General features: G+C 35.6%; 1 protein-coding gene across 6 annotated transcripts in view; it reads left to right on the plus strand.

Moving 5' to 3' along the window:
- The window catches only part of IBTK (inhibitor of Bruton tyrosine kinase), a 61,279-nt gene that overhangs the window by 23,608 nt on the left and 23,447 nt on the right, over nt 1-14,224 (plus strand). For 3 of the 6 annotated variants that reach the window (XM_065681367.1, XM_065681369.1, XM_065681372.1), the window contains exons 10-21: nt 434-611; nt 2,144-2,321; nt 3,153-3,749; nt 4,602-4,688; nt 5,583-5,665; nt 5,779-5,816; nt 8,444-8,540; nt 8,911-9,012; nt 9,931-10,048; nt 11,946-12,006; nt 12,728-12,870; nt 13,751-13,863. In XM_065681367.1, the coding sequence (XP_065537439.1) occupies nt 434-611; nt 2,144-2,321; nt 3,153-3,749; nt 4,602-4,688; nt 5,583-5,665; nt 5,779-5,816; nt 8,444-8,540; nt 8,911-9,012; nt 9,931-10,048; nt 11,946-12,006; nt 12,728-12,870; nt 13,751-13,863 (1,795 nt within the window). The remainder of the gene's footprint in view (nt 1-433; nt 612-2,143; nt 2,322-3,152; nt 3,750-4,601; nt 4,689-5,582; nt 5,666-5,778; nt 5,817-8,443; nt 8,541-8,910; nt 9,013-9,930; nt 10,049-11,945; nt 12,007-12,727; nt 12,871-13,750; nt 13,864-14,224) is intronic. The other 3 variants (XM_065681370.1, XM_065681368.1, XM_065681371.1) reach the window with 3 other exon arrangements.

Below are 14,224 nucleotides of genomic sequence, written 5' to 3' on the forward strand. Positions count from 1 at the left end.
TGTAAACTTTTGGTGTGCTAGCTTTGAATTTTGTCTAGTTTATAAGCAAACCAGTTGGATAAATCTGTAAATTAAGAACTAGATTAAACTTGTTTCTTGATTTGATGACACCTTTTGCTGTCATTGTTGAAATGTCAGTAAAAACTATCCCGTAGATGACTGCTATGAAGATGTTTGAATATTCAGAGAAGCTTTTCAAACGTCCTTCATGGCAAGTGGTTTTTGATATCATAATAGATTTTCCGTATTTTACATCTTGGTTCTTTGTAATAGGTGCTCATAACACTTGGGTTATAATTTTGATGCATGCCTTTCATCTTTTATATGCAACTGTGATATGGCATGTACTTGCGTTTAAAAAAAAATGTCTAATATGGAACTGCTTTTATATAATATGAAGATTTATCCTTTCTCTGAAAATAAAAAATTACAGGTGTTTTGCTGGAAGTCATCTAACAACTCCATGAAGCAGTGTCGTTGGGTGTATGGCCGGCAAGTCTTCATGTCTGATGTTGCTTTAAATGGAAATGAAATCATGTTTGTCACACAGGATGGTGAAGCCTTTTCAGGGAATTGGCTAGACGAAGGGAAAAAATTCTCAGAAAAAAAAGGTTAGTTGTGATTTCTTAATCATTTTTGAGTACTTCAAATCAATATAAAAGTTTAATCAAATCTTTGCAGTCTTCAACAGTATTATGTGTGGTGTTCTTTTCTCTGTGGCTGGTGGTTAGTATCATCAACCACTACTGTTCTCTTTTCTGTTTAATTAAGATTTACTTACTTTGCAGCTTTCAGTTAACTTTCAGGTGGAGATTTCCAGGAAGAAAAGTACTTCCGCAAAGTAGTAGTAGCATAGTGGTCTAGTCTAATGATGATATTACATGACCAGTCCTAAAAAACTGCCATTGAACAAACAAAGGAGCATGTACTTGCTTTCACTGCTAAGTCTGTGAAACCTTATTGTGTTTCCCAGACCCTTATCTGGGCACAGTACAGGGTCCAGATCAATTTCTGCCTTACTAGCTTGGCTCATATTGCCAAGAGTAGGTCCTGATGGATGTTTTTTCTGCAAGGAAGAGTGGTCTACTGTAGGACAAGATTTTAATTGAAACTGTCAGCTCTGTTCATGTAGGGTCTTAAAAGTCTATGGATAGAAATGGATTTGCTTCCAATCTAGGATGTATTTGAACTTTATAGCTTTATATTGGAGTTCCACTTCCTTTTATATCAAGACTCCATCTATAGTTGTATCTGTCAATTTTTGCATTCTTTCACAGCAAAAATATTTCCTCTGTTGCTCAATCCAAAGTTACTAGTTTTACTCTTTTGCTACTTCCTTTTATTTTACACATAACATAGTAGTTCCTTCATTACAGAGGCACCTGTAAATGCATCTCCTTTTCACTGTGTTTGGTGCTGGTATGTGTCTGTAGGCACTTTCCTTATGCGTATTGCTCTTCTTTCCTTGAAAATACTAAAACTACAAAAACTTCAGAATCTCAACCTGCTGACTAGTTGAATGTCAGTTGATGTTCATCACTGATTTGTAATGAATGAGAGCTGCTGTCTTTTGAGAGGCTTTAATGAGTGTGACAAATGGTATGCATCTGTTTAGTTTTCTATTCATTGAAAAACCAGTATTCGGAGAATATTGCATTTTTTTCAATAGTATTTTGTTAGTTTGGGTATAATTTAAACAGATACAATATGAAGTCTGTAGGCAAGTGTATTTTATCTACTGTAATTGATATGACAGGAAAAGAAAAGAATTTTGCAATTCTGTATGCTGATTCACTGCTTGTTTCATTTCACAAGAGGTTGCATTGAATGTTAGATAGTGTTTCCCCTTATATGAAGAAGTGGCAAAACAGTTCCACAAGTAGTTCTGGATAAAAACTCTACTATACGTAGTGTTTCTTGTGTTTTGGGTTGTTTTTTTTTTTTTTTTTGTATGTTTGTTTGATTGTTCATATTTCTTTTTTCTTCATTAAAATGCCTTCCTGAATTTCGGTTTAGCAAGCTGCAGTCTTCAGCACACTTTTAGCTTTATTCAGTGACTCCGTCCATTGACTTGTTATACTGATTGCATTTCAGTTAGCTGGACCTTTCTGTGAGTGTTTTCAATTTTTTTTTTCTTTTTTAGCAGAACTTGTATCAAGCCTTCAGAATTCTTCATGTGATGTGTCCTGTGAACATGATACAAACAGTGTGTATGAAAGAATTCGACTACAGAAGCTGACTTTTGTCCATCGAGCTGTTAGTATTGCCACTGATCCTAATGGTTGCAATTTTGCTGTTTTACAGTCAGATCCTAAAACAAGGTATACGTAAAGTCACAACTGTATTTTTTCTCTTTTTTTTTGTGTGTGTGGGATTGCAATGAAATCATTCTGCTTTTCAAAGACATTGTTTCAGTCATACAGAGCCACAGTAAATGTGGTTATCCATACTTGTAGAGAATAGGACTTGTTTCTGAAAACGTGTGTTGAAGTTTCCCAAAGATCTCAGTTTATATAGTTGCATAATTAGTATAGACGGTGTTGATGTTTTTCTAGCAAGCGTTTGCAATGTATTTCTTTACTCTGAGCTCTAAATACTGTAGAAATTAACCTCTTCAGTAATCATCAATAATTAACTTTTAAATAGAAGTGAAAAGCGGATCTTTGAACAAAAGGTTTAAAGTAAAATAATTAAGTAGAATACTGAGTCATGTTGCTTGTGCTCTTATATTTAATAGATTTATTTCCAATATATCTAATAAATAAGTAAATACCGGGTTGTGTTTCTTTTTGTCTTACTGCTTTGGATTGCAATACTAAAACCAGCAAACATTTCTGTGTTTTCTTATTGGAAAAATGAGATGAAGGTATGGTAGTTCTGATAGTACATATTTCCTGGATAAGTTCTAAAGACTAAATAGATATTTAATACTTGGAAGCTAGACAGATATTATGTATGTGGTTTGATTGCCTGAATACCATATTAGTTTGTGGTTTTTTTTGTAAAGAACAGGACAAGAAATGTTCAGTAGTCCAGCAATGTAAGAAAAAAACCCAAAGGAAATTACCTCAGCCTTTTCATTAAACATGCTATGTAAAATTTTATGGAGCTTGTAAAAAGAAGTTTTTTTGATGGTTTTCATTTTGTTCTAGTCTCTATGAAATTCCAAGTGTGTCATTATCAAGTTTTGGAGAGGATTTCGGCAAATTGTTAGATGAAACGGATGAAATGGACAGCATCCATGATGTGACTTTTCAAATTGGCACAAGAACTTACCCCGTACACAAATACATCTTGTCTGTACGCTCTGACTTCTTCAGGAAGCTGTTTGTTTCCAGTGACAACCAGCTAGACACTACAGACATCTACCGTAAAGATGAAGATGCTGTTGGCTGTGATCTTTATGTAATAGAGAAAGTTCATCCAGATCTGTTTGCGTACCTTCTGCAGTTCATATACACTGATACGTGTGATCTTCTGACTCATGGTTATAAACCAAAAGTCCTGCACAAAGGAAAATCAGAAGAATACCAAGATACCTTAATTTCTAACCTGAGCAAAATGAGTTTTAATGAAAATATTAATGGAAAGTCTACATTTGAGATTTATAGAAATAATCAAGTGCAAGTTATAAATGAAAAACAGAAGACCAAATCCAAAAAATGCAAAGCTGTTGGTGAAGAAGCTAACCTCATAAAAATGTTGCAAAGTTCTGCAAAGAAGTTTGGACTCAGTAATTTAAGTGGAAGGTACGTGAGAGGTAACGTATTTTTATCTGGCAAGCCCTTCACAGAGTGTCTTCATGTAAGCTGATCTAACTTTAGTTTTTTGGGTTTTTTTTTTTTACTTTGTAAGTATAAAAGTTTGCAGCACGCGCTGTGTCATCTCTTTAAAGCAGGATGTTTGTTCTGATGCTCTTTGGTAAAAATGACGTCAGAAGCAGACTATCGTAGCGTGATTATGTACTTGAAGCATCATTTTTTATTAGGCTTCTATGTGATGGAAATGTGCTGTTAGCTTTTATTCTGTCCTAGAACATCTTGGACATTTGTATTTAAAACATCTGCCTTGTGTATCTGCCCTGGTTTTGTCTCAGACAGAGTTAATTTTCTTCCTAGTAACTGTTATAGTGTTTTGTTTAGGATGACAATAATGTTGATTTAGTTGTTGCTGAGCAGGGTTTATACTGTGTCATTACCATCCCACTCAAAAGCCTCCTTGATGAATTAGGGTGTTCAAGAGCCCTGTGCTGAAACATACATCTCTTTTAAATAACTGTCTTTGCTCAGATAACTGATTGGTAGCAGTGTATATTAACTCCTAGATGTTTTGACCCTGTGGTGTTGGACTTTGGCCTTAACTATAGCCCTATAGCTTTCATTTAAGATAATAAATAAGGTAGCTGTTGTATTTTACATCCGCAGTGGAGACTTCTAAGTAGCAACTGGCCCTTCCTAGTTTTCTGTGATGAACAATTTGATCCTTTTTTATATTAATAACATGAGCCCACCAAAGAACTGTTACTTTGTGAAACTGTTGTTCTTAATGGTTTGAACTGGTTTTTAGTTGGTTTACTTAATACTAATGTTAATGGTTTGCAGGTTGGATGGAGTCAGGTTAGAAAATGGAAAAATTAATGTTGTCAACAAGAAGAATGGGAATAAATTGAAGTTAAATCAGAAGAAATGGTAAACTTTTTACATTGAACTGTCTTTCTCTTAAGTCATCTGTTTATCTGTTAAATGTAGCCTATATCAGATCATCAACTGCATTTTAATTTCTAGTATACACTTGTTTTTTTCACAATAACTTGAGTTTGGAAATTCTCTGTAGATGCTTATAGACTGATTTTTGAACTAGTAATCTGGGCTAAATTATGTATGGTATTTTTTGCTGCTTTTTGCTGATCATTAATGTATTCTGTGGATTAACTGTGTCATAGAATACTAATACTAGGAGAAATATTGTTGATAATCCGCAAATATGCTTGCTGTGACAATAAGATTACATGGATTGGAAATAAGCAAATGTATAATATTTTATCTAGTGAAGATCTGTAGAATATCTTTAAATAGAAAAATTCTTTGCACTTTTATAGATTATTTTTGGTTTTTAATTCCATTGGTGTGATTGGGTTATTTATACCCAAAGGCTTGAATAGTCTGCTTACATAGTAAAAGCTACATTGCATAGAAGTAGCTTTGTCACAGAATTTAGATTACTTCATGCTTAAAGTGCATTGTCAAAGCTTGTAGTAGCTACTAATGTAAAAGAACTAACATAACATAGACCATTTAAGATTGACTAAAATTATTTGATCATAGCAGTTTTAGAACAGTAATTGACTGTGTTCTGAAGGAAATATTTCAGATGGAATTGTGAGACCTTAACTTTAGACAAAAAAATTCTCTTTTTAAACCATCATGCCTGTACTTTTAGGTTCATTTTATATGATATTGTTAAACTTCAGGTGTGTTTTCTTTTAAAGGATAAATTATAACTTGCTAAAGTAAGCATTTATTTGTAGAGTTTACAACTTGTAGCTCTTCCGAATAGTCACAGTTCTGTTAAATATCTTCTAGTTCGTACCTCTGCGATGTGACCCTGAAATCTTTAGATGGAAAGGAATTCCCATGTCATAAGTGTGTACTTTGTGCAAGACTTGGTATGTCTGTGTATTTTTATATATACATATATACACATATAAAATATAAGTCATACTGTCTTTTTTTAGCTGAAATTTTATTGCATCTTGAACTGAAATGCCTTTCTTTTCAGATTATTTTCACAGCATGTTAAGCAGCTCATGGATTGAGGTAAGCTTGCCAGTAAACAGTTGTGGTCATATGTTTTGTTGCATCAAATAAGTGACAGCTTTTCAGTTTTTCCTAGTATAATGCATCCTAAATGTTGTGGAAATTGAAAAGCTGGATTCATGGATCCTGTTTGCAAGAAAAAAACCCTAAACAAACCCCCCTCATTTTTGGTTACTCTATATTTGTGCTGCTGAGATTGTGTATTAAATGAGAGTAATTAATAGTACCTATCAAAAAAAAAATTAAACTATTACTTTTGTTTTAGAGATTTATTGTGAGCTAGTTTGTGAATTTATAAAAGCTGCTGGATTTATGGGATACTGCATTGGATGAATTTTCATTTTCTTTGTGTAAAAGTTCTTGCAGCTTAAATAGTATGCAGTATGGAGTAGCTTTTCGTATGTACTGAGCAAAAGATACAGCAGAATCAAGAGTCCATGTGTTGAATCTCTAGTTGTTTTTTACTGTCAGTGGCATAAAGGATATAGAATCATAGAACAGTTAGGGTTGAAAAGGACCTCAAGATCATCTAGTTCCAATCCCCCTGCCATGGGCAGGGACACCTCACACTAAACCGTCTCACCCAAGGCTTCATCCAACCTGGCCGTGAACACTGCCAGGGATGGAGCATTCACAACCTCCCTGGGCAACCCATTCCAGTGCCTCACCACCCTAACAGGAAAGAATTTCCTCTTTATATCCAATCTAAACTTCCCCTGTTTAAGTTTGAACCCATTACCCCTTGTCCTGTCACTACAGTCCCTGATGAAGAGTCCCTCCCCAGCATCCCTATAGGCCCCCTTCAGATACTGGAAGGCTGCTATGAGGTTTCCACACAGCCTTTTCTTCTCCAGGCTGAACAGCCTCAACTTCCTCAGCCTGTCTTCATACGGGAGGTGCTCCAGTCCCCTGATCATCCTCATGGCCCTCCTCTGGACTTGTTCCAGCAGTTCCATGTCCTTTTTATGTTGAGGACACCAGAACTGCACACAATACTCCAGGTGAGGCCTCACAAGAGCAGAGTAGAGGGGCAGGATCACCTCCTTCGACCTGCTGGTCACATTCCTTTTTATGCAACCAGGACTGTAGTGGTAGGACAAGGGGTAATGGGTTAAAACTTAAATGGGGGATTAGATTAGATTATGATTAGATTAGATTAGATACAAGGAAGAAGTTCTTTACTGTGAGGGTGGTGAGGCACTGGAATGGGTTGCCCAATGAAGTTGTGACTGCTCCATTGCTGGTGGTGTTCACAGCCAGGCTGGACAGACCCTTGGGTGACGTGGTTTAGTGTGAGGTGTCCCTGTCCATGGCAGGGGGGTAGGAACTAGATGATCTTAGGGTCCTTTCCAACCCTAAGCCATGATCTGTGACTGTTCCACTTAGTCAACAGCTGCTGTTACAAAGGTGTAGATCTTTGTGTTGGTTGCTATTTGCTAGCTGTGTGTCAGTGCTCTGATTGTTCCTGGATATCGTAATTTCACTAAATGCCTCTGTTTAAGTGTCTGAATGCAATTAATAATGCTTGTGTAAAGAGAGGAAAGGTGTAAACAGAGAGGCATTTTTTGGAGTCTGAAAGCTGAAACAGTGTGCAAGAGTCTTCTCGACTTTCATAGCTTTTTGGCTATACGTAAATCTAAGAACCCGGCAAAGTACTGGAAATTCTCTTCTGCTTTATAACAGAACTTCAGCTGTCCTCTAAGTTATTGTGCTGCCTTTTCCTCAGTCATCCCTGAGGAAATATATCTGAAACATGTGAGACAAGTGATTGATGTATTACTCTATTTTTAAAGTGTTGACGGTCCATTAAATCACAGATTTGTGTATCAGTTATATTTAGTTTGTAAGTTATCTGTTATTTTGTAAGTAAATCTAAATCACTGAATTCACAAGTAAATATCTTGCAAATCAAGTCTTCTAGATGTTGTATAGAAAAATCTAAGCATCTGTAAGGTTTTTAAACTTCAGATGGGAAATATATCAGTGCCAGTAACACATTCTAAAGCAGAAGAAATTTTGTGGTATGAAGTTTGCTTCAGTGCCACCTGAAACAAAACGAGCTTGTTAAGCAGTGATGTTGCATAAACTTGAATGCTGAGAATTACATGGTTTAATGGCCAATGTTTGTTCATGCAAAAGCTTTGCCTTAATGGTTGAATCGTCCAAATGGGGAGTTTGCAGAGGACCTTGTTTTCTGAGGCATTGACAGTAATGGCCAGTTTCATTTTATTATTGTATGGGAATTTGTGGTTTCACTAGATCTTTCACCTTGAAAGGAAAGCAGTTCAGTACTTTCATAGGGGATTCCTGCAGATCTACTTTTAGGCAATTGTGGGTAAAGTAATATAATCAAGGAGGATTGTTAGAGAAGAAGCTCAGACTGATGAAACACTGAAGTATTTCATGGATATTTATTCAGGTTTGAGCAAATTTTAATTGCTTCACTGCAATCAATTCTTAATTAAAGAACTTGACTTTGTGCAAATGCTTAAAAATTGTTTAGCATTGAAAATGTGACCCTCAGTCTGAGTCAGTTGCTAAATATAGTTGTTTTCTTAATTTTGTATTTTATTCCAAGTAGTCAGCTTCTTTTACTCTTTTTTTTTTTTAACCCTTTTGCCTTTTAGGCTTCCTGTTGTTCAGCTCTGGAAATGCCAATCCATTCTGACATACTACAGATAATTGTAGATTACCTGTATACAGATGAAGCTCTTGCAATAAAAGGTGCCATTCATATATTTTCAGCTCAACTGTAGCTCCTGCAATTCTTATGTTTTAAAAATAGAAACTCAATATGTTTGCAGTTTTATGTAGAAAATAATTTTTTTTTTGTGATTCTTGCTTTAAATTCTGAGGTGATGTCTGTACCCCAGGCCTTTTTGTACCTCTTCTTTAGTTTGTTGTACTGCAGTTTTCCTTTTCCCTCCTCTTGCTTCAAAAAAACAACTGTGTGTTCTTCAAAGCTATATGTGAAAATCCCATCAGAATTTGAAAAACCATTACGTCTGTCACTCGGTAAAATCTCATTGAAGCTGTGCATGTTATAGTCGCTTTTGACTTGGCCACAGCATTTATGTGATGCTTTGTTTTCCAGATTCTCAAAATGTGGAATTCATTTGTAATGTTCTTGTGGTGGCAGACCAGCTTCTTATATCCAGACTCAAAGAAATCTGCGAAGTAGCCATTGCAGAAAAACGTGAGTTCTTCAGTACAGCATTATTTGTTTATTATTCCCTTGCTCTAATTACCTTTTGTTATTCGTTGCATAGCTATTAACAGTTGCTTCTTTAGTCTGGGTGATGTTTTAGGTTAGCAGATTTTTCCTTATGCATTGTTGTCTTCATCTCATGCTCTTAAATAAAAAGTAAAAAAAAAAACCAAACCAACCAACCAACCAAAAAAAACCCAATAAAAAACAACAGCCCCAAACCACTAAAATAAATAAACCAAAGGTTTTATAAAACCTTTATTCACTGAATTCAAACTTCTTTAAAACATGATAAAGTAAGTTCTGTTTCTATTTCTGTTCTTGTATTTAATTCTACTAATTCTCTTGTTGTTTGTTTGACGCAGAGCTGTTTCTGTATGACTATGAAGTTCTGCCCCTTATAGAAAACACTAAGTGTTGCTGTCCAGCTTGATACGAGAAGTCAGCATACAATTTTTGCTGGCATTTCTTAGTTACATCCATTTTTATTTTTGTTTTTTTTTCTCTCCCTGCCCCCCTACCCCTTTTACCTCCCTTTTTTTTTTTTCCTTTCTCCCTGCTAAAGGAACATTTGGAGCTTGAAGAACTGTTTATGCTGTACATGAAACTTGATTTTAACTTTCTTTTTCCCCTTTGTTTTGGACTGCTGAGTTTCAATACATTGAAACTGATACATTTGTAGGTAGTGCCTTTCTATTTCAGTGAAACAGACATTGAATTCAAACTGCTACAAAGTTACATGGAGCTTGCTGTGGTTTATGGCTGTTAGAGCATTAGCATTTTTTCTGGAAATGAAGTATATGTTTCAGTAATATGTTCAATAACGCTGTGCAATAAGGCTTAAAAACTGCTTCATGATGTTGTAGCACGTTATCCAGTTTAGTTTGTTGTGTTTCCTCTTTGCAGTTACTTTAAAGAATGCTGCTGAGCTGTTGGAGTTCTCAGCAATGTACAATGCTGAACAGTTAAAACTGTCGTGCTTGCAGTTCATAGTACTTAATATGGCAGCTTTGCTTGAATCGAGGTAAGGAGGAATGCAAATGCGTTCATGTTCTAGCTGCTGAATTCAAACATGCCAAAAAGGGAAAAGGGTTGGAAGAATTCATAGGAGCAAGTAAATCTTAAAATGCAACTGAATGCTGGTAGTTCAAAGGGAGACTAATTTTTGACAAACAAGGAGAAACTAGTTAAATATCTATACATACTGTACCAGTTCTATAGTACAAAACCCTGTGTTACAATCTGGCATGGAGAGCCTGAATTAAAGGGATAAACCTCTCTTGAATTCAGTGGGCTTTGACATTAAGCATTAATCTTGTTCAGTTTTGGGTTTGTTTTTTTTTTTTATTGTTTTTGAAGATACTTAAATTGGCAAATTACTATGCGAATTGAATCTAATTTAAGTAGGTTTATTACAGCTGCTGTATTTCCCAAAGAGGATGGGCCTACCTTCTGGTAGTTTCTTTGCTGTAGCAGTATGTGGTGAAGGCTGAACAAATTATTTACCCTTGCTTTGCACAACGATTCAGCTAGGGTATTAATCAGTTGAAGGTGTGCTCTGGTTTTCTTTCTCTTGATGCTTTAGGACAGGGCTTCAAGTTGCTTCCAGATTACATAACATCTGCTCAGAGCAAGCCTTATCAGCACCAATTTAACTTATTTTTTTAGAAAAGATTTAAAAAAACCCCACCCTAAAATAAAAAATAGCAAACCAAAAAACCCAAGCGAAGAAAAAAACCCCCAAACCCCATCTCTGTTATTGGTCTGCTCTTCCACTCCTAGCCTTTTTGTCGTGCTTCCTTTTAGCTATAGAAGCTCTTAGAGATCTGAACCAGTTCAGAATGCCAGCACTTCATTGCTGTGTCACAGAACTGCTCTGCTTGTGTCATAGGTAGAGAAATTAATTCCTATTAGCAATTTTCCTCTTCACAACTTTATAAACATTTAACCTTTGATTTTTTGGAGAGAAGAATAAAAATCTAGTAATGTCTTATTATTCAGGTTTCTTTCATCCTAAGCCTGGAAAGGACATGCAGACATTCGTACTACAATTAGGATTATATGCCTTCCAGTACCTGAAGGTAGCCTATCACTGTAGTGATAGGACAAGGGGTGATGGGTTCAAACTTAAACAGGGGAAGTTTAGGTTAGATACAAGGAAGAAGTTCTTTACTGTGAGGGTGGTGAGGCGCTGGAACAGGTTGACCAAATGAGTGATAAATGCACCGTCCATGGCAGTGTTCAAGGCCAGGCTGGAGAGAGTCTTGGGTGACATGGTTTAGTGCGAGGTGTCCCTGCTCGTGGCAGGGGAGTTGGAACTAGATGATCTTAAGGGCCTTTCCAACCATAACTATTCTATGATTTTAGTGGAAAATCTGAAAATGTCATTACTGCATTACGGGGTAGCAAGACTTTTAATCTGAAACACATAGAATTTAGTTGTGACAGTTTTGTACAAGGAGATCTGTTCATGTGGGCAAGACAGTTCTGTTGAGTAACATTTGTTGCTGTAGTGTTACAGTTTGGTATAAGTATCAAGGAATCTTGTGGCTGAGTTTTATAGAAGAATTTGCATAGATTTTGAGTATTAGATACATGTCAGGAGGACTTGAAAGTATGCAGAAATAGGTAATATCTAGTTCATGGTAACTCGACTGTACAGGTCTATGTTAGCTGTAGCTGTAAGTAAAGGTAGGCTATCTGGAAAGGCTGTGTGTTTAACCCTCCCTTACAACAAGAGCATTGACTATATTTGTGTTCACTTTCTTCCTTCTGACTCTGTGACCACCATGAATAGGTAACAATGCCTTTAGGTGAGATTCATCTAAAATGCTTATTTGATTTAAGAAAAAAAAAAAAAAAAGCTGGTGAGAGTATATGTATCTGTCTGTTTTTTCTTCTTTTTTTTTTTTTTTTTTTAGGACTCTGGATGTCTTAAGTGATGAAGTTGTAAAGGATCTTTCAGATTATTACAGGAAAACTGTAAGTTGTACAACCTGAGCATAAGCTGGTTAGGTTTAAAATGAGAATAGAGGAGTAATAAATACAAATGTTCAGGATCTGTAGGTGACAGGCTGAATGTGGAACATCTGACTCAAAAGCTAAGGTTAGCTGCTGCTGTTATCACTCATGAAGCTCATATTTCATTATTCGCTTGCCGCTGCTGCAACAGTATTGTCCTTCAAGTTAATTAATTATGCACATTAAATGTATTAATGTTCTATAATTAACAATTGCTCTTTAACAGGTTTTGCTTATGTTGTTTCATGCAACATCGGTTACGTAGGAGAAGAAAGGAAATTGTCCTTCTTCAGTGTAGGGTTCAGGGTGATCATACAGATCTTAACAGCAGTTAAGAAAAATAATACGGAAGTTGAACTTCAATGAAGGGAAAGCCAAGGCACATTATAATCCAGTGTTCTTTAAAAAGAACAAAAGATTCAGCAAAAGATTAATGTTTTCAAAACCTTGGATCTTTTGGTTTGTTGTTTTTTTTTGTCAGGGGTTTCAGGCAGCCGAAACATGTGCAGTCTGAGTGTCACTTAAAATAGTTCTGTTTTGCTTAAAGATGTAACTTAATTTTTTAAGCTGGTTAAATAATTGACTTGATCTGTACAAGTATTTAAATGACAATCGGGTTGGTCCTTTTATAAGAGATCATATATTTGCTAACATAAAACTCAAGAGAAACTTAATGTAACAGCCTTTACAACTACAGATTCCAGCTATGGTCAGGAGAGTTATTACTCCATATCCAGATGGACCTGACATAAGTTCTTTTGAACCTGAAGATGGAGAAAACTTTGTCTTTTTAAGGGAAGAAATGAATATAGAACAAAATTCTCAGTAAGTACCTATTTTTCATCACCTTTTTAAGTAGGAGAGCTATGTATGTTATTTATCCCCCTTTGCGTGATTCCTGGCTCTCTTTTTGTTAAGAATTGAAATACTAAAAAATCCTAACCCCAAGCATTGTAAGGTTACAGTATTGATTCAGGAATGAATATAAGTATGTACTTCACAAAAAATATTTCACAAAAATCTTCTCAAGTAAGCTTCTTGAAAGTTACTCTTGATTCATGTAATTCTAAATTTCTAGAAGTTATGTTAAAATGAAAAATGTCTTTTATTTGATTCCATTCTTTCTAACATCATATATAGGAACATGTGACATTTTTGTAACATGACCACATACCTGCTTTATAGTTGTAGTAGTAGTAGTAATCTTGGTGGTAATGGTGTTGGGGAGGGTGGGAAATGAGGCCAACTGTGGAGTTTTATTTTACTTCACTGATTTAGGAGAAATGAAGAGAGAAAAAAGTGACGTAGACGTAGTTTGGTTTATGTTGGTTGCTGTGATGTGTAGCAGGTTTAATCTGACCTAGGTGGCAGTGCTAGCCTGTGCAGCTGCTGTGTCTTTTACGGTCTCAGCAGAAATCTTTGTGTAGTGTACTAGACCAGAGACTAGATCTAGATTGGAAAGAATTTTTTCTTATCTTCTTGAAATATTCCCCACCCCCCAGGCATTAACTGAATAGTTGTGCCAGTGCATAAGCAGAGCAGAAACAGCTAGCGGTGGCTGGTGGGACCACGTATCAATACTTGAAGTATAACTGATGCTGCTTATTGAAAAACTTGACACTGATAGTTTTGAGGCTTAATTTCTTTGGCTTTAATCCATCTTGGGTTTTTTGTTGGTTTGTTGGTTTGGTTTTTTTTTTAATAGGGAAGCCCTTTTCAAAAAAGCAAAAAGTAAAGCAAAGAAGAAGCCACGAAAACGGTCCAATAGTTCTGGAGGATATAATTTATCAGATATTATTCAGAGTCCAGCCTCCACAGGTCAGTGGGAAAGAGGTTCCTTTCAGGTATAAAACCAGAACATAGAGTTTAATGTGCAATGCAGTACAATTTCTATACTTCAGTAAGGAAATCTTGCAATGATTATTTCTGTTCTAAGGAGCACTATATTTGAATTTAATATTGAATTCTTAAGAATAAGTTTTGTTCAAAATGATGTTTGTCATATTAAGGTTGTGCCCAAAATTCAGATTCTGTGAAAACATGACTTTTATTAAATAAGTTTAATGGACACTTTCCCATGTGTTTTTAATGTATGGAACATTTCTGCTAATATGGGTTGTTTTGTTTCCTTTTTTTTTTTTTTCTGGAATAAAAAAAATAAATTAGTCACTGTTTATTG

This window comes from Lathamus discolor, chromosome 5, assembly GCF_037157495.1.
Source record: "Lathamus discolor isolate bLatDis1 chromosome 5, bLatDis1.hap1, whole genome shotgun sequence".
In the NCBI taxonomy this organism is placed as follows: domain Eukaryota; kingdom Metazoa; phylum Chordata; class Aves; order Psittaciformes; family Psittacidae; genus Lathamus; species Lathamus discolor.